Source organism: Aquarana catesbeiana, linkage group LG11, assembly GCF_042186555.1.
Source record: "Aquarana catesbeiana isolate 2022-GZ linkage group LG11, ASM4218655v1, whole genome shotgun sequence".
NCBI classification, from domain to species: domain Eukaryota; kingdom Metazoa; phylum Chordata; class Amphibia; order Anura; family Ranidae; genus Aquarana; species Aquarana catesbeiana.
Genome location: NC_133334.1, coordinates 272,778,530 through 272,804,511, shown reverse-complemented (window position 1 = coordinate 272,804,511; position 25,982 = coordinate 272,778,530). Strand labels below are relative to the sequence as shown.

General features: G+C 45.0%; 1 protein-coding gene across 2 annotated transcripts in view; it reads right to left on the bottom strand.

Moving 5' to 3' along the window:
• PHKB (phosphorylase kinase regulatory subunit beta) overlaps nt 1-25,982 on the bottom strand; it is a 313,679-nt gene that overhangs the window by 101,896 nt on the left and 185,801 nt on the right. For both annotated transcript variants that reach the window (XM_073605832.1, XM_073605831.1), the window contains exons 14-16: nt 20,738-20,832; nt 2,712-2,767; nt 936-1,029 (exon numbers count right to left, since the gene is read on the bottom strand). In XM_073605832.1, the coding sequence (XP_073461933.1) occupies nt 936-1,029; nt 2,712-2,767; nt 20,738-20,832 (245 nt within the window). The remainder of the gene's footprint in view (nt 1-935; nt 1,030-2,711; nt 2,768-20,737; nt 20,833-25,982) is intronic.

Here is a 25,982-nt window from a genome sequence, read left to right as displayed (position 1 = left end):
GTGTGGGAAGGTTGCATTTGTATTCTTTTTATATTTTAATAAAAATATTGTACCAAAAAGGAAGCCAATTGCACCTAGTTTACACTTTAGGTTGGAGGGGCAATAAAACCCCAATAATAAGTCAGTTGAGCCGCATCCCCCCCCCCAGAATCTGTATGCGGGTATACACATGCTGTGGCTGTGAGGCTTTGCACTGTGACGTAGCAAAAATCATCTGCTCTGCAATGTTCGGTGGGCGATACATTCAAGTAAATGGGGCGGCACAGTGGTGTGGTGGTAGCACTCTCGCCTAGCAGTAAGAAGGGTCGCTGGTTCGAATCCCAACCACGACACTACCTGCCTGGAGTTTGCATGTTCTCCCTGTGCCTGCGTGGGTTTCCTCCGGGTACTCCGGTTTCCTCCCACACTCCAAAGACATGCTGGTAGGTTAATTGGATCCTGTCTAAATTGTCCCTAGTATGTATGAATGTGAGTTAGGGACCTTAGATTGTAAGCTCCTTGAGAGTAGGGACTGATGTGAATGTACAATGTATATGTAAAGCGCTGCGTAAATTGACAGCGCTATATAAGTACCTGAAATAAATAAAATAAATAAATAAATGCAATGCAGGCGATTGTGCCGCAGTGGGGAAGGGCTTTTAGGGGTTAGACAGGCGGTGAGGTGGTGATTGTAGGGAAATCTGGGGCTTCCAAAGGTAATCCACACAGGGAACATACATGGTGTCCAAAGACAGAGATTAATTTAGAACCTCCACAGAACTTTGAGAGCTTCCATTTCACCACCATACCACCTAATCCTAGAAGAAGTCATATAAATGTAGCGCAGTTATTTGCAGTGCTTTGTCTGGTTGTAGTAACCAAATCAAAAAGCCGAACAGAACAGCAAGGAAAGGTACAATGCCCGTTAGTCTCTTTATTTCTACAATGTCACTCACCTTGACCAGCTCCTGCTGTGGCCAGATCTGGATGGGCTCCACTTGCTGTGGTGTTTGTGTCTGAATGCCGTATGTGTTCAAGAAGACCTGCAGTCTAGACAATAGACAACAACAGGTCAATGACAGTACCTCCTTCATGTTAAAGTGGTTGTAAACCTCAGACATGAAATATGAACAAAGTATATGCCTCTATGTTGTGTACTTGTCTCAATCCAGAGCACTAATTGTCATTTCTGTCTGCTGTCTCCTTCCTCTGCTATCAGCATAAGTGACTTCTGACAAGTTTTCCTGACACCAAGAGAAAAAAGGTGACAGGGGGAGGGAGCTCCAGGACACAGCCTGTGATTGACAGCCTCAGCTCTGTTCCTGTGTGAAGGGGGTGTGTCTCTTCCATCCAATCAGCTCTCAGAGCTCTCCTCACTGAGCTCTGCAGCGTGTATTTCAGCTCTCCGCCCTCTTCTTCCTCAACTCTCAGACAAGCTTTATAAATTCAGCACTGAGAGGGCTGTAGGGAAGAGATGGCTGCAGATAAACTCATGTAGGATTTATTTATTCTCTGTGTATCACCTGAGGCCAGTCACTTCACTGGGTATGTGTAAGGGTTTACAACCACTTTAAAACACAAATTCACATTACAGCAGACCAGCAATCTTTAGCAACCTATCAGAAATCTTATCCACACTCAATATTGCTAGAGAGCTGATTTTTGATTGACTTTTCTTTCCGAGTTTTTTTTTTGTTGCACTTTAAATAAGCACATTTATTGGAGGGGAGGAGCCTAGCTAATAAGGTAGACATTACATTTTCATACCAGGCTTGTTTAGCTGAATAACTAGATCTCTCGACCAGTGGCAGCTGCTGCTCAATATTTTTTTTGGGGGGGCGGCAAACAAACCTGGCCCCCTCACTCACACTACCGCCCCCCCATGGGAGACGGATGGGAAGGTGCCGATCAGTGCCCTTACCTTAGGAGGCTGATGACGAGGTGGTGCTGGATCCGGGGTAGGGCTATTGGAAGCTTAAAGAGGCTGATGTTTCCCCCTCTGCTCCTCCCTCCAGCTTGCCGAAGGAAGAGCCGGGCCCCTCCGGCCAAACAGGAAGTGGGTTATGAGACCCAATTCCTGATTGGCCGGGAGGAGAAACAGGAAGACATTAGTGGCTATTAAGTTGCTAATGTCACACAACTGGGTGAGCTCAGGGCGCCGTGATCTCTGCCCCAAGCCCACCCTTTTTTTGAAGCCAATTAGAGCCTGAGGCTTAAATAATGTGCTTCAAAAATTAAAATAAAAAAAATAAACCCCATTGAAATCCATACGCCCGGCGCCCTGCATGTAGATTACGGGCCGGGCTCATGGATTAGGGAGGCGGCGTCCCAACGGCCCTAATGGAGCGGCCGCCACTGCTCTCAACTATACCTGCACGCTTTAAATGTTAAGCTGTCAATACGACTGTCTGTTTTTCTTAAGAGCAGGGATAAATGCAATCCCATGGCTGCTGACTGTAGGTGCCATTTATCAGCAAATGAATAATAAAACAACTGACTGTTATTGATATCTTTATTCGCTGTGGTCTTAACCGCTCTTCAAAGTTACTGGATTATCCTGCTCTGCAGTACAGCATACAGTCCTAACACACAGTCACTCATCATTCATTGACTTTTATTCCATCAACAAGACAATACGTTCCGGCTTAGTCATCATTGTTTATGGGTGATCTTAAAAAGCCTTGTTGGTTATGAATATGTTTTCTGTACACAGAAGGCTTTTATTATCTTACCTCTGGCTCTCTGCGATCAAAGCCACATGTATCACCGTGTCATTATCCAAGGGACCCTGAAAAAGGGAAGGAAGTTTTAATACATGTGAATTAGACAACACAAAATTACAAAATATAAAACGAAAACTCTTTTGGTAAAACACAGAAGTCATATATGTAAACTAAGATCTTGGGATGTTACGTTGGAGTAGAGCAGGGGGTCATGAATGAAAAATCACGGAGGTCCAGGCAGTTAAATTTTCTTTCTGCAGATGTCCAAATCTCATGTTTACGAGAACACATCACAGACCCCCTTTACCTCACAGCCCCCCCTGTACATCAGTGTCTTCAGCCTACCCATCACATCAACCCCCCCTTTACATCACAGCCCCTCAATACATCAGTGTCTTCAGCCTACCCATCACATCAACCCCCCCCCCCTTTACATCCCAGCCCCTCAATAAATCAGTGTCTTCAGCCTACCCTATCCATCAAGCCCCCCTTTACATCAGTGTCTTCAGCCTACCCTTCCCATCATGCCCCCCCTTTACATCACAGCTCCTCCTTACATCAGTGTCTTCAGCCTACCCTTCCCATCAAGCCCCCCCCCCGCCCTTTACATCACAGCCCCTCCTTACATCAGTGTCTTCAGCCTATCCTTCACATCATGCCCCCCCCTTTACATCACAGCCCCTCCTTACATCAGTGTCTTCAGCCTATCCTTCACATCAAGCCCCCCCCCCTTTACATCACAGCCCCCCCGGACATCAGTGTCTTCAGCCTATCCTTCACATCAACTTCCCCCTTGACATCCCAGCCCCTCACTACATCAGTGTCTTCGGCCTACCCTTTCCATCAAGCCCCCTTTACATCAGTGTCTTCAGCCCATCCTTCACATCAAGCCCCCCTTTACATCCCAGTCCCCCCTGTACATCAGTGTCTTCAGCCTACCCTTCACATCAAGCCCCCTTTACATCCCACTCCCCCCCTGTACATCAGTGTCTTCAGCCTACCCTTCCCAACAAGCCCCCCCTTTACATCAAAGCCCCACCTGCACATCAGTGTCTTCAGCCTACCCTAAACATCACAGTCTCCTCTTTACATCAGTGTCCTCAGCCCCCTTCACCCCCCTTTACATAAGTGTCTTCACCCCCACTTCCATCAGTGTTCTCAGCTAGTCGCCCCCCCCCCCGCACCTTCACATCACAACTCCCATTAACATCACAGCCCCCCCTCATTCCTTTACATCAGCGTCAACAGACCCCCCTTCACATCACAGTGCTCCTAGCAATCACAGACCCCCCCCCCCCCAATCACAATCCCCCTTGCAGCAAAAGCCCTCCTTTCCTCCCTTAAACAACATTCCCCTTTTTCCTGGCAGCCTCCTATGCAAAGTATTACCATTACAGGGCAGGGAAGAGGCACTTATTAGCTAGGGGTCCTCTACTGGGTCTCCTGCCTAGTTGGCGATGTCATCCTCATAGCAGGGCACAGGCAGGAGGTCTTGAAGACCTTGACGGAGGGCAGGAGCTGCCCAACTTATTATATGAGCAAGCAGGTAATTATCCGCTTGTTAACTTGAAAAGACTCCCACCCTCTGTGCAGATCTGCAGCGTATCGGATACCAGCTCTCTGTGCAGATTTGCAGCCCATCGGATACCAGCTCTCTGTGCAGATCTGCAGCGTATCGGATACCAGCTCTCTGTGCAGATTTGCAGCCCATCGGATACCAGCTCTCTGTGCAGATTTGCAGCACATCGGATACCAGCTCTCTGTGCAGATCTGCAGCATATCTGAGGATGACAGTGGCAGCCGATTGGGAAACCCACAAGAGGACACCCAGCTAATAATTGGCACAGCCACGGTCTGAAAAGGACTCTCACCTGGTCCAGGTCCGGACCACGGTCCGCCATTTAGTGAACCCTGGTGTAGAGCTTTTCAGTGAGTTCAACCAGAAAGTGGATTTTAAGGGCTTGATGGCCCACTTTTATTTAAAACAAAAGAAAAATTCAAACAAACCAGTTTCCCTGTTTTACTGCACATTATGTACATGTATGTGTAAAATGTATGGCCTGCAAATGCATATGCTAAAATCAGACCCAGCCTGCCCTTGTAGCTTACTTCCCAATGTATCTACCACAGTAAAACAAGGAGCACATTCCCAACACACACCATTCTGGGCCAATCCTGGTGCTGTTTTGATGAATGACTAGCATTGGTTATACATCTATTGAATAGGTCATCAGCACACTATAATTTTAGAAAAGAAAAGCCAAATTTTATTGCATAAGTTAAAGCAAATCACAATGTAACGTCTGTGTGCGACAAATGCCTTGATGTAAGAGTCCTGCGGGGTCTATGAAACTTTGCACTGCAGTGTAATTAAAGTATGCAATTAAAATGGACTTTTCTACAGGATTTATGCTGCGCTGACAACCTATTCACTGGATAATTAATTAAATGGGCAATTAACATTGTAGCTTTTTAACTTAGTATGATTTTATATACAAACTCCAGGCAGATGGTTCCCTGGTGGAAAATGAATTCATGGACCCCAGTACCTTAATAAAGAGAGGCTGGTATACACTAAAGTCAACAGGCTGCCCAGATAGATTTAATACATGGATAATTTACAACAGATACAGAGATGGAAGGATAGGTAAAAGCACACAAGCCACGTCACCTATGCAACTAAAAGATTACAGATAAATAAAAAAAACATAGTTCACTGAGACAGTATTATTGCTGTTAATGCAGAATAGCGGATCACATTGCAGATAACTTACCTGCCAAAGAGGCAGGAAAGCCCTGAAACGCATAGCCACGCCCCCAGGACATCCCCCGGCATCTGACATCAACCACTGGGTTCCTCTGGAATCTCCTCCTGAACAGGAAGTGCTCTGAGCTTCCTATGCCTACCCGACCAGCAGCCGTGCTGCACAATCCCTGGACTGGATGCCTCTGCTACATGGTTCCCTGGATGTCCTGATGTCTTATGCTCTATACTTTTGAAAAAAAGGGCTAGTTTACTGCCTCTCAGATTTTTGGGGGGCTGGACTTCGATCAGTTGAAGCAGAAAATGGAAGTGGAAGGAATAGTGCCCCATCTTTGGTGTCAGTGGGAAGAATAGTGCCCGATTGTAGGTATCAGTGGGAGGAATTGCCCCTTATCATTGGTATCAGTGGGAGGAATTGCCCCTTGTCATTACAGGGATTGTAAAGTCAGAAGGTTTTTTTATCTTAATGCATTCTATGCATTAAAATAAAAAAAAAAAAAACCTTCTGGGTGCAGCAGCCCCCCTAATACTTAACTGAGCCCCATCTCAATCCAGCGATGTTGCAGGAGCGTCTCAGTTGACTGGGACTCTCCCTTATTGGCTGAGACGGCAGCGCGGCGCCATCGGCTCCCGTTGCTGTCAAAATCAGTGAGCCAATGAGGAGAGAGAGAAGACCGAGAGAGAGGCTGAACCTCGGCTCTGTATCTGAATGGACACACAGAGCTGTGACTCGGCTCGGGTGCCCCCATAGCAAGCTGCTTGCTGTGGGGGCACTCGGCAGGGGCCAGAAGCGCCGGCGAGGGACCTGCGAAGGGGAGGATCTGGGCTGCTCTGTGCAAAACCACTGCACAGAGCAGGTAAGTATAACATGATTGTTATTTTTAAAGAAAAAAAAAAAACAGACTTTAGTATCACTTTAATGTCAGTGGGTGGAATAGTCCCTCATCATTGGTATCAGTGGGAGAAATAGTGTCCCATCATTGTGTCAGTGGGAGGAATAGTGTCCCATAATTGGTATCAGTGAGAGAAATTGTGTCCCATCATTGTGTCAGTGAGAGGAATAGTGCCTCATCATTGTGTCAGCAAGAGGAATAGTGCCTCATCGTGTCAGTGAGAGGAATAGTGTCATCATTGTGTCAGTGAGAGGAATAGTGCCTCATCACTGGTGTCAGTGGGAGGAATAGTGTCTCATCATTGGTGTCAGTGGGAGGAATAGTGCCCCATCATTGTGTCAGGGAGAAGAATAGTGCTTCATCATTGTGTCAGCAAGAGGAATAGTGCCTCATCGTGTCAGTGGGAGGAATAGTGCCTCATCGTCGGTGTCAGTGGGAGGAATAGTGCCTCATCATTGGTGTCTTCGGAAAGGAATAAGCCCTCATCTTTGTTGTCCAGTGGGAGGACTAGTGCCCCGAGGGCCAGATAAAGGCAAGCAAAGGCCTGCATCCAGCCCACGGGCCACAGTTTGGAGACCACTGCTCTATATGCCTTCACAAACTTACATCATGTGAGTTGACAATTTGTTTTTATCATACAATAAATATTTGACTGCTGTACTTGGATGGCGCCCTCCGCTGTGTGTGTTCAAAGGTTTGTTGACATCTAGCCATCGCACCTACCTCTATGGCCTCAAAAACATGGGCAACCCTCCAAACGATTACGTCCAGGTGTGAAGAGGAATGTTTTCAGCCCTACTGAACATATCGGGCATGAATAGGAAAATCGATTGTGAGCTAGGTCTTTTAGTGCAAGATCAGTAATTGAACCCACAAATTTTGACCAATTTTTTTAAATATAATTTACAAAGAGAGAATGAAATTGGAGAGAAAGAAATAAGAGAGAAAGTTGTGTATCCCTCTATACTATTAGTGTGAGCATAGAAGGGGAGGGTTGTGGCGTATTGACATAATGAAATATGTGATTGTTCCAGTATGCAACACTTTCAATATTTCCACTGTGTGAGAGCCTCTCTTACACTGGAAGTAATTAGAGAGCTCAGAAAATTGTAATCAATTCTCAAAAAAGTTATGTGTGGCATAAATAAAACAAATTTGTTTTCTAGTTAATATTTTTTTCTCAAAAAGCACACCCCAGTCAAGATCAAAAATTTTTACTTATGAAATGGGATGTCCAAAAAGCTCATTGTAATAGACACCTGTGTGTACATACAGTAGATGCCCAACAAAAGAGGAAAAAACCAAACAAGGCCAATTTTCTTAGCACCATGTTTTCTAGAGCATGGGAGATAACCCTCATAAGGAGCAGGAGATCATGCAAACTCCATGCAGATGGTGTCCTGGCCAGGATTTGAGCTAAGGACCCTTTGGCTGCAGGGAAGAAATGCTAATTGCTAAGCCAACATCAGACCAAAGATTAAAAATGGATGCCGCTCCATGCTCCTGTCTGACCAAGTCCGGTAACTCGTGCAGGCTAGGGAAGAGCTTGCCTCAGCTCAGTAGCATAAAAAAGGGAACGTCCCAGGTGCCGTACATCCAGCAAAACTCAACAGTTTCTGTAGTAAAAGCAGCCTCAACAAAGACTCTGTCCAAGCCATATCCAACGACGCGTTTCGTCCCACCCACTGGGCTTAATCATGACTAACCATCCATATTCCCATCATCACACACATTCCTGAAATAGGCTGTAAACAATGGGTGCTGCAGCAACAACCAGCTAGAGACTGGAACACACATGATGCATACATACATGATGCAGTGTAGATATTTGCCAGCACACCACAGATTATCAAGTTAACGTAGAGATAAAGGCCAAACTTTTTTTGTAGTTTTGGATGGAGTGGAGAGGGATTAGAACCCCAGTCAGTTTGTATTGCCGTCTTTTCCCCCGTTAGGGAGATTCCCCCTCTCAATATGTCCCGTTTAGCATTATCCTTGAAAGTGAAAGTAAAAGAAAAGCCCAAATTTTGGTTGCCCCCAAAAAGTAATAGAGGGGAAACCTTCCAATGGGGACAATAGTTCTGATGGCCTGGGGGTTCCCAAGGGATTACCTTAATTTGCATGGATTTCCTCTCAGTTCCTGTTTTGGCTATAAGACAGGAAGTGAAGTCTTTGCAATGGGGCACCGATGGGGTTATAACTCTACCTTACTCTATCCAACACGAAAAAATAAAGTTATGGCTATAGTTCTACTTTAAGTTCAAATTATTTTTTATTGACGCATGATCACATCACAAGCAAGCTAGTACAGGACCCCTTTGTCAGGCATGTGAGGCATGTGTCCGCACAGGACCCCTTTATCTGGCATGTGATAGAGCCATGATTGACACTGTGAAGGACCCCTTCGCCACATGTCCGATGAAGGGGTCTTGCACGGCTCAGAAACGTTGCACTTTCTTGTGATGTGTGATCATGCTTCAATAAAAAACATTGCTTGGACTTAACTTGAAGATCTGTGGTGTGCTGGCAAGTATCTACACTTAAAGTGGTTGTAAAGTCACTATCTGTACTTACTGGAATCTCCTGTTATATCGCTCAGTGCCTTTGTTTTAAAAAAAAGATGATGTGGTGCAATACCTTATTTTGCAGCGCTGCTGTGCAGTCAGCTGACGTCCTGGGCTCTCCTGCCCTGGCCTGAGGATTACAGAGGGAGGGGCTGAGGTTCCCTCTGACATCAGCCGAGAGGAGGAGAGCAGCGGGTGGGCACGTGACTGCTCAGCGGCACTCTTCAATAAGGTATTGCTTTGCTTCATTTTTAAAAAACAAAGGCACTGAGCGATATAACAGAGGGCATTTTACGAAGTACAGATAGTTATTTTACATAGTATAGCAGCAGCAGGGAAAGGGCGGGGAGGAGATGGCTCACACACAGGAGCTGACAAGGCAGGGAGGGGTAGAGAGGACAGAGGAGAGCCAGCGGGATGACAAAGGCACGTAAACTGACCACAGTATCAGGGGCTCAGCAGCCATGATAAATGTGGTCAGTTTACAGAGGGGAGGGCACCAAGCAGGATCAGCCAGGCATTTTAGATGATACAAAGGGCCAAATTACACAGCACAAGCACTGTGCTGTTATTCATACTTTGAAGGAACAGAATGATATTTATTTTTCAGGGTTACAACCGCTTTAATTATGACTAAGCCCCCCTGGGTGGGGTGAAACCCGTCACAGGCATGGCCTAGACGGCCGTTCCTACTACAGAAACGATTGGGTTTTGCTTGATGTGTGGGCACCTGGGGCATTCCTTTTTTCACACCAAGCCAAAACGCTGCTGGACTCCTTTGGCACAAGGCAGCAGACTGTCGAGCTACTGGATCCTGTGGGACAGCTTGTGGAACGCAGACACTGGGGGATAGAGAGAGAATGCGTGGGAATGATTGATTGTGGAACTTCTTCTATTTCATTGTTTGCATTCAGTATAAAAAAATGATGTTTCTTTTAATCCATGAAAGCAGCCAAACCGCGAAGTGAAGACAAGCCTGCAGACTAACGATTTGTCAGAAAAAAAAGAATACAACAGCAGACACTGAAGGTGCAATGGGCAGACAGCATGCAGTCTGGACAATCAACGGTGCGGCATTTATGATTATACATGGCACGATGACTAACCTAACATCTATGCAGAGTAATGCATTAATGCACTGTGCCATAAATCTCGCAGACATCGGCGGATCTCCCTGGTCACAGCATGCCCAGCTATGGGGGAAGAGGCTTCATCATTACTCTTCCAGCACATCTTCTGCACTATGCACACAAAAGCCCATAAGATCATATATTTTATTCAAGAACAGTGTGCCGAGTGATCATGACAAGCAATGGCAAAGAATTATCATGTTCTCTCCTCATATAGACAGAGTGCGCGAACATCCACCCTCCCCGTGGCAAATGTTCATATTCTGCTCGTTGCCACAGGGCACTGTAGATACATCAATGTGCTGTGTATGCATATGTCCTACAGTCAGCTGGAGGCAACTGTAGACAGAACCTCATGTGATTAGAAAAACGTAAACATTTCCCAAAAGGTCAGCAAGGTAACTACCACGGCCAAATTTTGACTCATTAATCTCAAGTCAGACTCTCACCAAAGGCAATATCTGCAGGAAATGTTTATTATTTGGTCTCCTTTCACACTCCAAGAACATACCGGAAAATTAAGTTCTAACTAATTTATTACAGGTACTTTTATAGCGCTGTCAAGTTATGGAGCGCTTTACATATATATTCACATCAGTCCCTGCCCTCAAGGGGCTTATAATCTAAGGTCCCTAACTCACATTCATACATACACATACTGGGGCCAATTGAGACAGGAGTCAATTTACCTACCAGCATCTCTTTGGAGTGTGGGAGGAAATTGGAGTACCCGGAAGAAACCCACACAGGCACAGGGAGAACATGCAAACTCCAGGCAGGAGATCCCATATAGGGTGGATCTTCCCTATTACTGACTTAACATGCCCTGTTCTGCATTGTGTTGTTGCGTGGAGGCAACCATATTGGTAGAGAAAAAAGGCTTGCCTTATTTAAGTAAGAGCTGCCCCTTTAATGACTGGTGGAGGAATATTCAAAAAGCAGCAGGAGAGGTGGCAGAAACAACAATACACAGGATGAATGCAGCAGAAGCAGGGAGATCCTTACATTGCAGTTCCTCAGGTACAACTTCCTCTCCAGCAAGGAGAACAGTGAGCAGTACAGTAGTGACATCACCAAATCTTACTTCGAATCTGGTACAGATACGGGTGAGACTTATGAGAAGTATGGGTTTTTGTTTAATTTTTTATTCATACTTATCTAGGCTCCAGTGAGCGTGTGGAGGGGGGGGGCAGAGCAGAGAGCCAATGACTGACAGTCACCAGCTCTCTGCTCGGGGAGCTGTGAGAACCAAGCGACGGGCCGTGTTCGATCACTCAGTTCTCAGTGTAGAGGCACCGGGGGACAGATGCAGCATCGGACTGAGCAGAGAGCTGGTGACTGTCAGTCATTGGTTCTCTGCTCTGCTCCCCCCCTCCACACGCTCACTGGAGCGCTGGACTGTGGAGGTTGGTGGGAGCGGACGTTTTTTAGGCTCTCAGCAGCTCACTGAAAGGCTGAGCCGGGTGTTGGTCCAGGGATCTAGGCGGATCGTGATGACGTGGAGCCTGGACCGACTCTATGACGTCAGCAGACTTTAGCCTGCTCTCTGCTGAAAATGGGTCATTGGAGTGCAAAGGGCAGGATCACGTGTGTGTGTGTATGTATATATACATATACATGCATACACATATATATGTGTGTGTGTGTGTGTGTGTGTGTGTATGTATGTGTGTGTGTGATCCAGCGCACAGCTGCCGCCCTGAAGCAGAAAGGGTGCTGTAGGGTGGTCAGCAAGTGGTTAACATTAGTAAATCTTACTATTTTGACCTTTTTTTTTTTTTGTTTTTGTTTTTTTTTAACTGCTATTAGGGTTTCAACTGGAGAAATCTCCCATTACTTTCTGTCCTGCTGACAGATAGAAAGTCAGATTTAATCTCCTAATAGGGACAGATAGAGCAATTAAATAAAATTGAAATGAACCTTACAAATCTTCTAGCACTTCTACACTCTCTTTAAATAAAAAAAAAAAAATAAATATAAAACATTTGACTGGAGTTGGGGATTATTTATATATTTATTTTCTTTATTTCAGGTACGTATATATCACCAACAATTTATTTAGCGCTTTACATATAAATTGTACATTCACATTAGTGCCTTCTTTCAAGGAGCTTACAATCTAAGGTCCCCTACTAGGGCCAACCAGCATGTCTTTGGAATGTAGTAGGAAACTATAGTACCCGGAGGAAGCCCACGCCGGCACAGGGAGAACATGCAAACTCCAGGCAGATAGTGCTGCGATTGGGATTACATGACTTCTATATGAACTATACTTCAGTCTTGTGTCTGTGTTGCTAATATTAGACTGTAAACTCCAAATGGGCAGAAACGAATGGGGAAGATGGAGGAGATGCTATCTAAAACATTTACGTGGACCCGACTGGGCCATTAGGTAATAGCGCTATAGTGAAAGCACTTTGTGGTATCTGTAAGCACGTGTTCAATCCACAGATCTATGTGGAGCTCAGGCTTCTGCTTCAAGTCAGTGTGAATTTCTGCCCCCCTAAACACTACGGCGTGCCCCCTTGCGTTTGACTGCCAAATGAGACACCTTCATATGTGTCATGAAGACTCAGACTGTACATGGACCCTCGACTTGAGCCCCAACTCGGTATGATGTCCCAACCCCCTCTAAGCCACGTTTCTGGCATTCAGCTACTAAATGCCACACTTTTATGAGTTTGCCAACAAATACAGTATTTGGAAGTCTTATATACAGCATGAGTTGTTTTGCAACCTTTGAAAACACTTAAGGTCTGCTTAGGCTAAACAAGGACAAACAAATTTGTTGGAGCAAATATTTCAAATGCGAGAACAGGTATGAAAACTGGTGCTTAAAGATTTATTTGCTTCATCTCTTTGCCTTAATGTAAGTCATATGTAGGAGTTGTGGTTTCAAAGCTGTAATGTTATGTTTGAAATGTATTGTGTGACTGCAATATACACCAATGTAAAGCCGCTCAGTGGGGCAAAGTCCTCAAGGCGTACCCTCTGCAGGGTCTGCTCCTATCCAGCAGCAATTCAATATCATATAAAGAAGTCGCACTTCTGAAGCTGCTATTTAGATGAAGTTTATCACAAAGCCAAGTGGAAAATGGAAACCACAGAGCTTATAACGCATTTCATACATAATGGATTGGTCAGAGAAATGCGTCACAGACTCACTGGTGCCCATTTTCCACTTCGAATTGTAAATCATGTCATTGAAGGATCAGCTTCATACTTTATACTGAACTGTAACATAGCAGGAAATAGAACAACGTAAACTATGAAGGCTAACATTTTTGTAGACTTCAGTTTTGCTTTAAAGAGCACTGAAAACAATTTCTTTCTCCCTTTCAGTCCCAGTGATTATGGTCACAAGAACAAATAGGCTGAATATCAGTAGTAGAGACACAGGAAACGCAAACCCGACCACTGTATTGAAAACTAGGAAAAATAGGAGTTTTGTACTCGTAAAATCTATTTTTTGTAGTTCAATGTGGGACACAGGAAGTCTTCAACCCTTGTTTTTACTGCAGCCTACAGAAACGTTGCACAACAGGGTGCCCAGGACTCTTCCTCAGCTCGAAAGATGGGAAGATAGGACTTCCATGACTCCAGAGCTGGAGTCTTGAGCCACCAAGCCAGAGATAACCTGGGCCTTCGTGTTGACTGAACTGGCTTGTCCAAAAACATGACTGATTTGCCCCACGCTAACAGAATGTTGCGTTGGAGATGCCTGGAATGAAATTGGAAAAAAAGAACTGACTCAAAAGGAGACCACCATCAGCCCCAAGACTCATACAAAAGAAGAGATTTGGGAAGCTTCTGCAGTTCAAACTTCAGAACAGAAGTTTCTTCTAGGGGAAGGTACCCTCTTGCTTGAGACTTGTTGGGAACCAGACCCAGATACTCCAAATGATGAGTCTGTTCCAACAATGATATCTGAGGGTTCAGGATCCTGTTGAACCTTTGGAAGACATGAACTGTTTGTGCAACGTGTCCGTCAGATCTTGCAGGGGGTCGTCCAGATATCCCGCAATCGGAATGCCCTGGGAATGTAGCAAGGAGAGTAAAGGGGCCAATACCTTGACAAGCCCCTGTTTTGTCTGGACAGTCAGAGGTATATGATCCAAGAGAACCCCCACTAACTCTCTTGAAAGAAGGTGTTACATGGGTCCCACAATGAGGATGCCACAGAAATGCAATATGACTACCACTGGAGCCAGTACCTTGCAGATCACCGGAAGTGAAAAGAAGAGGTGAAAGGGTAGGGCCACAAACTAGTAGTGTAGAAGTCCTATGATAAAGCGTACAAATTACTGCTGTGCTGGAAAAGCTGTACATGCAATTTAACATCTTTAACGTCCATAGAAGGCATATAGTGTCCCGGGTGGAGGGAGGCGATGACAGATCTGGAGGATTCCCTATAGAATTTTTTGGCCTGCATGTAAACATTCAGTAACTTCAAATCCAAGATGCAGTGAATGCCCCCACTGGGTTTAGGAATGGTGAAAAAGTTTTAGTAAAACCTTTGTATTGTAAAGGTATTGTAAAAGTTACAATACAATAAGACGCGAAAGAGTCTCATGGAGATCTGCTACTCTGTGCGGAGATGAAGGAAAATATAAGTGAAAAAACAAGGAGGTAGCAGGGAATGAAACTTGAGTTTGCAGGCCTGGGACACCACCACCCTAACGCTAGCATCTGAAATGCAAGCAGTCAATGCAACCGCAGAGGTCCAGATATTAAAATTTGGACACATTTGGTTGGGTTGGCAGTTGCATATATCACTGACAAGGTAGTTTCCTTGTTAAGGCGATAACATTTTAAACCACTGCTGAAAAAAATCCTCACAAAATGAATACAAAGTCGGTAAGCAATTAGCAAACAGTTCCTTGTCAGGTTGCTTCCAATCTCCTTAGAGAAAAAGTTGGAAGAGCAGGTGCCAAGAAAAAATCTTTGCGGCCTTGGGGGTCTTAAAGGACCCAAGAGTGGTGCAGCACTGGTAGACAGAACAGTCTGATTTCCTAACGTGGTGCACCCCGCATCAAATAAAAAAGAAATGGTCTCCTCTAATTTTGTAATAATAGCAAATCGCGACTCCTCAGGGGTAAGCTAGTTAGTGAAGGATTTGAGCGACTCAGAATCAGACAGAATCTCTGAGGTCGATGGCTCTGAAGCTGCTAAGGCCATGGGAAAATCACAGGCTTGGGATCACTTTTGTGGCCACTGCAAAAACAGTCAGCAAACAGCTGGATAATTTGGGTCATAAAATCTGGCGCGACTGTGGTAAGAACCTCAACTGAAAGGTCAGAGAATACAGCCACACCCAATGGCGCTAAAAAAAAAAAAAGGAATCCACAACTTTATCCCTAACCTGTCTGGTGTGTTCCTTGGCCTTCATGGTGCTGTTTGTTCACTAAGGTTCTCTAACAAACCTCTGCAGGCTTCACAAAACAGCTGCATTTATACTGAGATTAAATTACACACAGGTGGACCAATTAGGTGACTTCTGAAGGCAATGGGTTCCACTATATTTTAGTTAGGCGTGTCATAGTAAAGGGGGCTGAATACAAATGCACGCCACACTTTTATTTATTTTTTTAAATTTGAAAAACATTTATCATTTTCCTTCCACGTCACATTTATGCGCTACTTTGTGTTGGTCTATCACATAAAATGCCAATAAAATACATTTACGTTTTTGGTTGTAACATGACGAATTGTGCAAAATTTCAAAGGGTATGAATACTATTTCAAGGCACTGTAGATTGTTGAGTTTCTACGGTCAAGGTTTGAATGAAAGAATCGCAAACATCGAAGAATTTTTCAACCGGTAAATCAACCAACCAAACTACTTTTCTTCTGCATCTGAAGAACAAACTTCTAAGGAGTTTTTTTTTTCACATTTTACTGTATAATACTCAAAATTTTCTATTAGAGTTTGAGTTGAATGTTATTCATCAGAGGATGTGGAGTAGATAACAGTTTTATGAATTCATATTCCACACCAGGACCTTACAAAGAGTTCACAGACCGAGAGAATGATATCAAAATGAATTTCCATCTCTCATTTGAGCCAGTGTATTTGCAACAGAATTTCACGGACGGCTGCACCTGATGAAGTGTCTTATCACGCGCTACGCGATCGTTTCCTGGTTCACTTATCTTGGAAGTCCTAGTGACGGTTAGATTGCGGTGTGTCTTCAACTTCTTTGCCAGACAAGCTCAATCCTCTTTCTTAAAGCTTCAAGAGCAAAATCTGGCTTTATTATGTGAAAGAGTTAGATAAACCAGACACCTGGAACTCAGAAGAAAATGTATTTGTAATGTTTTAATGCAAACCTAAAATAGTCAAACGTGCAAAAAGTCACTGAATGGCTAAGCAAACGCGGTAAGTGTTTTAGAGATACAGTGAGGGAAAAAAAGTATTTGCTCCCCTTTTGATTTTGTATGTTTGGCCTCTGACAAAGAAGTGATCAGTCTATATTTTTAATGGTAGGTTTATTTTAACAGTGAGAGACAGAATAACAAAAATATCCAGAAAAAACGCATTTTAAAAAAATTAGAAATTTTTTTGCATTTTAATGAGTGAAATAAGTATTTGTCCCCTTTGCAAAAAATGACTTAGTACTTGGTGGAGAAACCCTTGTTGGCAATCACAGAGGTCAGACGTTTCTTCTAGTTGGCCACCAGGTTTGCACACATCTCAGGAGGGATTTTGTCCCACTCCTCTTTGCAGATCCTCTTCAACTCATTAAGGTTTTGAGGCTGACGTTTGGCAACTCGAACCTTCAGCTCCTGCCACATATTTTCTATGGGATTAAGGTCTGGAGACTGGCTAGGCCACTTCAGGACCTTAATGTGCTTCTTCTTGATCCACTCCTTTGTTGCCTTGGCCGTGTGTTTTGGGTCATTGTCATTCTGGAAGACCCATCCACGACCCATTTTCAATGCCCTGGCTGAGGGAAGGAGGTTCTCACCCAAGATTTGACAGTACACGGCCCCGTCCATCATCCCTTTGATACGGTGAAGTTGTCCTGACCCCTTAACAGAAAAACACCCCCAAAGCACAATGTTTCCACCTCCATGTTTGATGGTGGGGATGGTTTTTTTGGGGTCAAAGCAGTATTCCCCCTCCTCCAAACACGGCGAGTTGATTCCAAAGTGCTCGATTTTGGTCTCATCTGACCACAACACTTTCACCCAGTTCTCCTCTGAATCATTCAGATGTTCATTAGCAAACTTCAGACGGGCCTGTACATGTGATTTCTTGAGCAGGAGGCCCTTGCAGGTGCTGCAGGATTTCAGTCCATCATGGCGTAGTGTGTTACCAATTGTTTTCTTGGTCCCAGCTGCCTTGAGATCATTGACAAGATTCTCCTGTGTAGTTCTGAGCCAATTTCTTACCTTTCTCATGACCATTGAAACTCCACGAGGTGAGATCATAAGGTAAGATCTTAAGGCTTGCATGCAGCTCCAGATTGAGGGAGATTGACAGTTATTTTGTATTTCTTCCATTTGGAAATAATCGCACCAACTGTTGTCACTCTCTCACCAAGCTGCTTGGCGATGGTCTTGTAGCCCATTCCAGCTTTGTGTAGGTCCACAATCTTGTCCCCGACATCCTTGGACAGCTCTTTGGTCTTGGCCATGGTGGAGAGATTGGAATCTGATCGATTGATTGCTTCTGTGGACAGGTGTCTTATACAGGTAACAAGCTGAGATTAGGAGCACTCCCTTTAAGAAAGTGCACATAATCTCAGCTTGTTACCTGTATAGAAGACACCTGGGAGCCAGAAATATTGCTGATTGACAGGGGATCAAATACTTATTTTACACTTTAAAATGCAAATCAATTTATAACTTTTATAACTTTTTTTAAATGCGTTTTTTGGATGTTTTTCCTGGAGTATCTGTACAACAATAAGCCGTACGCTCTATAGAGTTGGGCTGTATGGCAGCGTGGCCAGAAGAAAGCAATTAGCAAAAAACAAAATGGCACGTTTTGAGTTTGCGAAAAGGCATGTGGGAGACTCCCAAAATGTATGGAGGAAGGTGCTCTGGTCTGATGAGACTAAAATTGAACTTTTGGCCATCAAAGAAAACGCTATGTCTGGCGCAAACCCAACACATCACATCGCTAAAAGAACACCATCCCCACTGTGAAACATGGTGGTGTCAGCATCATGTTGTGGGGATGTTTTTCAGCAGTTGGGACTGGGAAACTGGTCAGAGTTGAGGGAAAGATGGATGGTGCTAAACACAGGGATATTCTTGAGCAAAACCTGTAGCACTCTGTGTGATTTGAGGCTAGGACGGAGGTTCACCTTCCAGCAGGACAATGACCCCAAACACACTGCTAAAGCAACACTTGAGTGGTTTAAGGGGAAACCTGTAAATGTGTTGGAATGGCCTAGTCAAAGCCCAGACCTCAATCCAATAGAAAATCTGTGGTCAAACTTAAAGTTCGCTGTTCACAAGCGCAAACCATCCAACTTGAAGGAGCTGGAGCAGTTTTGCAAAGAGGAATGGGCAAAAATCCCAGTGGTAAGATGTGGCAAGCTCATAGACACTTATCCAAAGCGACTTGGAGCTGTGATAGCCGCAAAAGGTGGCTCTACAAAGTATTGACTTTAAGGGGGTGAATAGTTATGAACATTGACTTTTTCTGTTATTTTGTACTATTTGTTTTTTCGCTTCATAATAAAAAAAAAAAAAAAAAAAAACATCTTCAAAGTTGTGGGCGTGTTCTGGAAATTAAATGAGGCAAATCCTCAAACAATCCCTGTTAATTCCAGGTTGTGAGGCAACAAAACACGAAAAATGCCAAGGGGGTGAATACTTTTGCAAGGCACTGTATATTTGTAAGCAACTACTTTCAAGGATGAAACACGGGAAGGGCAAAATTTGAACCAAAATATCTGATGAGCACCTTGAAAATCCATTGAGAATTGCTACTCCATCCATCCAAGCAGATATGATTGCGCTCGTTTATTATAAGCCGTGTCAGATATCGCACTAGTTTTATGTTTCACTCATCTACTTTTATAATAATAAAAAATAAAAAATCCAAAAAAACTTTTTATTTTTTTTACTCATATAGTGATCGTTAACTTGTGATCTGCCTAACTATTTTTGCTCATCAGCTCACCTTATCGTTAGTGTATTTTATGTGCAGCCCGAGACAATTCCTCTTGTTCCAATATGGCCCAGAAGAGTCAAAAGGTTGTACACACCTGGTTTATACTGTATCTAAACCTATCAACAAAAATGTAATACATTGCAGCTTAACAGTTCTTGTGGCTGCATTTGTTTTCTTTTTTTAAGGTTACCGTACATACTCGAGTATAAGCCGAGGCACCTACTTTTACCACAAAAAAATGGGAAAATGTATTGACTTGAGTATAAGCCAAGGGTGAGAATGCACAGCTACTGTAAGTGGAAAAGAGGGTCAACAATGCCCATCTGTAGCTTCACTGTGTCCATCTGCATGCCTCAGCCCTCAGGGCTCCGTCTCAGCCCTCAGGCCTCCGTCTCAGCTTCAATCAGGCCTCCGTCTCAGCCTCACGCCTCCGTCTCAGCCTCACCCTCACGCCTCCGTCTCAGCCTCACGCCTCCGTCTCAGCCTCACCCTCACGCCTCCGTCTCAGCCTCACCCTCACGCCTCCGTCTCAGCCTCACCCTCACGCCTCCGTCTCAGCCTCACCCTCACGCCTCCGTCTCAGCCTCACCCTCACGCCTCCGTCTCAGCCTCACCCTCACGCCTCCGTCTCAGCCTCACCCTCACGCCTCCGTCTCAGCCTCACCCTCACGCCTCCGTCTCAGCCTCACCCTCACGCCTCCGTCTCAGCCTCACCCTCACGCCTCCGTCTCAGCCTCACGCCTCCGTCTCAGCCTCACGCCTCCGTCTCAGCCTCAGCCTCACGCCTCCGTCTCAGCCTCACGCCTCCGTCTCAGCCTCCGTCTCACGCCTCCGTCTCAGCCTCACGCCTCCGTCTCAGCCTCACGCCTCCGTCTCAGCCTCACGCCTCCGTCTCATGCCCCTTGATCGGTGTTGTGCAGATGGGCACAGCACCAGGAGATAACGCCGGCACAACGCCGATCAAGGGGCATGAGGCTGAGAAAGAGGCATGAGGCAGAGGCATGGCATGCGATTAGACTGAATGTATCACAGCGCCGGGTGATTAGGCTGCAGAAGACGACTCGAGTATAAGCCGAGGGGGGGCATTTTCAGCACAAAAAAAAAAAATGTGCTGAAAAACTCAGCTTATACTCGAGTATATACGGTACATTTTTTTTTTTTTTTTTGCAAATTAGAAATATAGCTGCTGATCCTGTCTGAAATCCAGCGTCCTTGTAACTTCCTGTGTATTGAACTAAAATCTCAAACCATGTTATTAACTATCTTTTGTAAACTACAAAAAAACTCTTCTCAATGTAAAAGAGATGAGGAGATGGGCAGAAGTTTGTAACATAATTAGGGGGCAGTCTAGGGGGACAATGCTGTTCCTGCACTGATATAGTGAGTGAGCGTTGTCATGCTATGGGTGAGCATCAACCCTAAATATCCACAGAGGATGTATCATCATTATGCCACTATCTCAGTAACAGACACAACACATCTGAACTTGGTCATGACTGGTGCCTCTTAGGGTGAGACGGAATTTACCTTACCACATGTGCATTAGGCAATTACCTGATTGGAGTATCGCATACTGATATTTCTTTGGTCCTGACGGGGAACATAGCGATGTAAGGGATCAATGTCTTTTGGACTTATAAGTTCCTCCACTATAAAATAATAATAATAATAAAAAAAGTTAATAAATGATATAACAATTAAAAATAATTAGAGTTAGTGCCACATATCATATCTATTTAGATTTTGTACTTGGAAGCTTGGGCTTATCATGAGGCTTGAATTGGATGAACCTACATGAAAACCAGTTTAAAGTGATGGTAAAGTGTTGTTTTTTTTCTCTATAAAAATAACAAACTTGTCATACTTGGATTTGCACAGAGCAGCCCGGATCCTCCTTTTCTCGGGTCCCTCCCTCCTGTTGAGTGCCCCCACAGCAAACAGCTTGCAATGGGGGCACCCAAGCCATCACCGATGTGTGTGTGTGTCCATTCAGACACAGAGCAGTGGTTCGGCCCCACCCCCTCTCTCTCCTGATTGGAAAACTGACTTTGATTGACAGCAGCAGGAGCCAATGGCACAGCTGCTGTGTCTCAGCCAATCAGGAGGGAGAGACACGGACGGACAAGACACACGTGGATATCGCTGGACAGAGATGGTGCTCAGTTAAGTATTAGGGGGGCCAAGGGAGGCTACTGCATACAGAAGGCTTTTTATCTTAATGCACAGAATGCATTAAGATAAAATAAACCTTCTGCCTTTACAACTCCTTTAACCTTAAAATTAACTTGCGGCCACGTTAAACTAGAAATTTGAACAGGTATAAAATGACTATAATACCTGGTGACCCTGCTATGAAGGCCCTTGTTCAGGCACTTCCTGTTATGGCATAACAACCATCTCCCAGATGTGCTCCTGTCTGGCTACCTGGCCACCTCTGCCCCCTGGTGGACACTATAAGTAGCTGTGCCAACACACATTGCACAGGTATAGTCCACTGCTGTCACTCTCAGGCTTCATTTAGACTTGTGGTTGGCAGCAAAAGTGTGCAGTTGAGCGGAATTCTTAAGCTGCAATAGGTAGCTGACGGTGATGTTTAACCACTTTCTAACCAGACCAATTTTCAGCTTTAAGTGCTCTCACATTTTGAATGACAATTACTCAGTCATGCAACACTGTACCCATATGAAATTTATTTATTTTTTTCATACAAATAGAGTTTTCTTTTGGTGGTATTTAAACACCACTGAGTATTTTTATTTTTTTGTGCTATAAATGAAAAAAAAAAAAAAAAGCACTTTTCTTGGTTTCCGCTATAAAATGTAGCAAATTACCGTATATACTCGAGTATAAGTCGACCTGAATATAAGCCGAGGCACCTAATTTTACCACAAAAAACTGGGAGAACTTAGTGACCCGAGTATAAGCCTAGGGTGAGAAATGCGTAGCTATTGTAAGTGGAAAAAGAGGGTCAACAATGCCCATTTGCAGCCTCACTGTGCCCATTTGCAGCCATAGGTCAGCCGAACTTCAAACTCGGTAGTTAAGGGTTCCTACATGCCCCCTAGCTGCAGCCAAAATTTGGGGTCTCTGGACCCAGAGGGTCCCGAAATGACATTGCTGCAGATGGACACAGTTGACCGACTTTGGGGCCACTTGGTGCTAGGAACTCCAAATTTGGTGTGCAAACCCAGTGGAACTAGCACCACAATATATCCAAAGTGGCCCCGAGATACAGGGCCCCAAAAAACCGGTTCAGAAAATGTCAAGCACTTTTCTGCAGCAGAGAATGACATTTTCAAAACCGAATTTGGGGCCCCGTATCTCGGGGCCACTTGGTGCTAGGAACCCCAAATTTGGTGTGCAAACCCAGTGGTACTAGCACTACAACATAGCTGGGGTTCCTAGCACCAAGTGGCCCTGAGATACGGGACCCCAAAGTCAGTTCAGAAAATGTCAAGCACTTTTCTGCAGCAGAGAATGACATTTTCCGAACCGAATTTGGGGCCCCGTATCTCGGGGCCACTTGGTGCTAGGAACCCCAGCTTTGGATATGTTGTGGTACCAGTTCCACTGGGTTTGCACACCAAATTTGGGGTTCCTAGCACCAAGTGGCCCCGAGATACGGGGCCCCAAAATCGGTTTGGAAAATGACATTTTTTGCTGCAGAAAAGTGCTTGACTCGAGTATAAGCCGAGGGGGGCACTTTTAGCACAAAAAAAAGTGCTGTAAAACTTGGCTTATACTCCAGTATATACGGTAGTAATTTTTCTTCACAAATTTTGTCCAAAATTTATACTGCTACATATCTTTGGGAAAAATAACCCAAATCAGTGTATATTATTTGGTCTTTGTGAAAGTAAGAGAGTCTACAAGCTATGGTGCCAATCACTGAAAACTGATCACACCTGATGTACTGAATTGAATGGAGCGATCACGTGGTAAAGGGCCGCTGTCATTGGCCCTTTACTGTGATCCGTGATGTCCCAAACATTCCCAGGTGCGCGCCCCAGGGGGGCTGTAGCCATCATTTGGCTATGGCCCTGTTGCTAAGTGGTTAAATGCTGCAGCCGAGATGCTTCACTTCGCGCCCGCAACAAAGTTCACATGACACGTTGCGATTGGCAGACGGCAGGCCATCCAAACTCTACACATTTAAGTAAATGGGGAAGCGCAACAGAGCACACCAAGCCTGCAGGATATAATAGAAGTCTATAGCTCAGTGAAGCGAACCCACGGGAAAGCCACAGGTGCACTGTGCTGCGGATGCGGATCAGTGTGCAAGCAGCCGAACAACTATTTTTTTATAAGTGCCAATATGCCCATTGCAAAAGTGCAGTGTATGCGATTCTCAATACCAAGACCCTTTCCTCTTCCAGCTTTTGCTGGCATTGCTCTCCAGGCTGCTAGAAAGGTCCCAGGAGAAGTGCAGTTGGTATGACTCTACCGATTTTTCGGCTGCCTTTCAGGCCGATATCAGGTGCCGATATTCTGTGCATGTTAAGTTTTTATTTTTACACTGTCCTTTTTAATTGAGTTTATTTTTAGTCACTTTTATTGCTGTCACTAGGGATGTAAACATCCCTAGTGACAGTAATAGGCAGTGACAGGTACTCTTTTTGGAGGGATCTGGGGTCTATAAGACCCCAAACTCCTCCTCTGCACTTGAAATTATTCAAAAACGCCAAGTTCTCCATTTTTGAATACTTTCCGTTTTTTAAAACTGACGCCTTTAGGATGCCAGTGATCCAGAAGTGATGGCATGACATTGCGTCTGGGTTACTAGATCCGAGCCCTGATCAAAGCCAGTTCCGGCTTTGTTCGGGTCTCTGGCCAGCCGGCGGAGGTGACGGCAGGTCGCAAGGGCGGAGCAGCGGGAGGACGTCCCCTTCCGCTGCTTGTGATTATAAGAATGCTGACTGTCCTCTCTAAAGAACGGTACCAGGGTAATGCCTGCAACTGCATGCATCACCCTGTACAATATTGGTAATATCGGTATGTTTCTGACAAACAGTCGCTCCGATAATCGATCGACCCCTAGTGGCAACCCCTTGATTGCAAACTGGGCTTGCCAACCCACCATCCCAGTGAATGGGCATGCTCTTCCCTGGTTTGAGGTCGAGGACCACATCCGGCCCGCAGGCCACAGGTTGAGCACCCCTGGCTCTAGAGCAGGGGTCTCAAACTGGCGGCCCTCCAGGTGTTGCCAAACTACAAGTCCCATGAGGCATTGCAAGGCTGAGCATGACTCCCACAGGCAGAGGCATGATGGGACTTGTAGTTTCGCAACAGCTGGAGGGCCGCCAGTTTGAGACCCGTGCTCTAGAGGAACCCTGGTTGGGGAACCCAGTCATAGATGATTGTTAAACTGGTCATGCAACCAACAAGTATCTAGTTGTGTATGCACAGATCAAAATGAATGCACCGGCCAATATTTCTTCAATAGAATATTAGAAACCCAACACCGGTTTTGCTTCATCACCAACACCTCTACTCTACCTCCGTTCCTCATACGCCGTTCTTGTCCTCCAGCATCAAAAGCTCTCTTCTAACGCCCGTCACAGTGCAATGAAACCTCAGCACACTTTGCAAGGGCAATAAATCCTGAGGAGTCTGCAAGGCTTTAGAGAAAATAATCTAAAACAATACGCACAAAATGTGACTTCTCCCTTTTAGTTTAAACGAGTGCCAAGAAACACAATTACTGCAGTCTTTCATTTGTGAAATCAAAAGGATGAGTCACAGGGCTATAAAATAGGGAATCCGACATATAGCTGTGTTCTTGCAGAAGGAGCATGCTGTGCAGAAACACACAAGCTGGGCATTTAAAGCCAATCTTATAGAGAGAACTAATGGGCTGTGCCATGCTTCAGGTTGCCCCCTGGAGCACAGAGCTTGCATGATATGCCTTACAAAAAAAAAAACAAAAAACAAAGATGAAAGATGTTTGCGTAGTGCGCAAAAAGGTTTATGTCTTTCTTTCTTACAATATCGAAAAAAACAGAGGCACAAGACGCCGATGCCTGCGGGCTTAAAGAAAACCTGTCACAAATATCGGTAATTCAAGAGGAAGAACCCCGTGCTGCTGCCTCCTCTGGGGCAAGTAAAAAGTTTTTTTCCCATGCAATGGGGCTGTGATTGCACTGCATGGGTCAACCCTCTAGGGCAGGGATATGCAATTAGCGGACCTCCAGCTGTTGCAAAACTACAAGTCCCATCATGCCTCTGACTCTAGGTGTCATGGCTTGTGGCTGTCAGAGTCTTGCTATGCCTCATGGGACTTGTAGTTCTGCAACAGCTGGAGGTCCGCTAATTGCATATCCCTGCCCTAGGGGTTGGAGAACGGAGATATCTTCCCACATATTCCGATTCTTCCCACACATGGTGTAGCGGTGGGCTGGTCCTGACGTCATCAAGCACATAGACCTGCTCTGGATGTGAGGACGTCAGGAACAGTCCACCTTTCTTCTCCCTTGGACAAAACGAGCAGTTGACCCGTGTAGGGAAGAAACAACCCTACTGCATGGGGAAAACTTTTGCCCGGAGTTGGTCTTTAACCTTTTCAATACCGGGCACTTTAACCCCGTTCCTGCCCAGGCCAATTTTCAGCTTTCAGCGCGGTCACACTTTGAATGACAATTGAGCGGTCATGCAACACTGTACTCATATGAAATGTTTTTGAGATAGATAGATCTCTCTTTAGGTGGCATTTAATCACTGCTGGGGTTTTTTATTTTTTGCTAAGCAAACGACAAAAAGACCGAAAAGTTTTTCTTAGATTTGGTTACAAAACGTTGCAAAT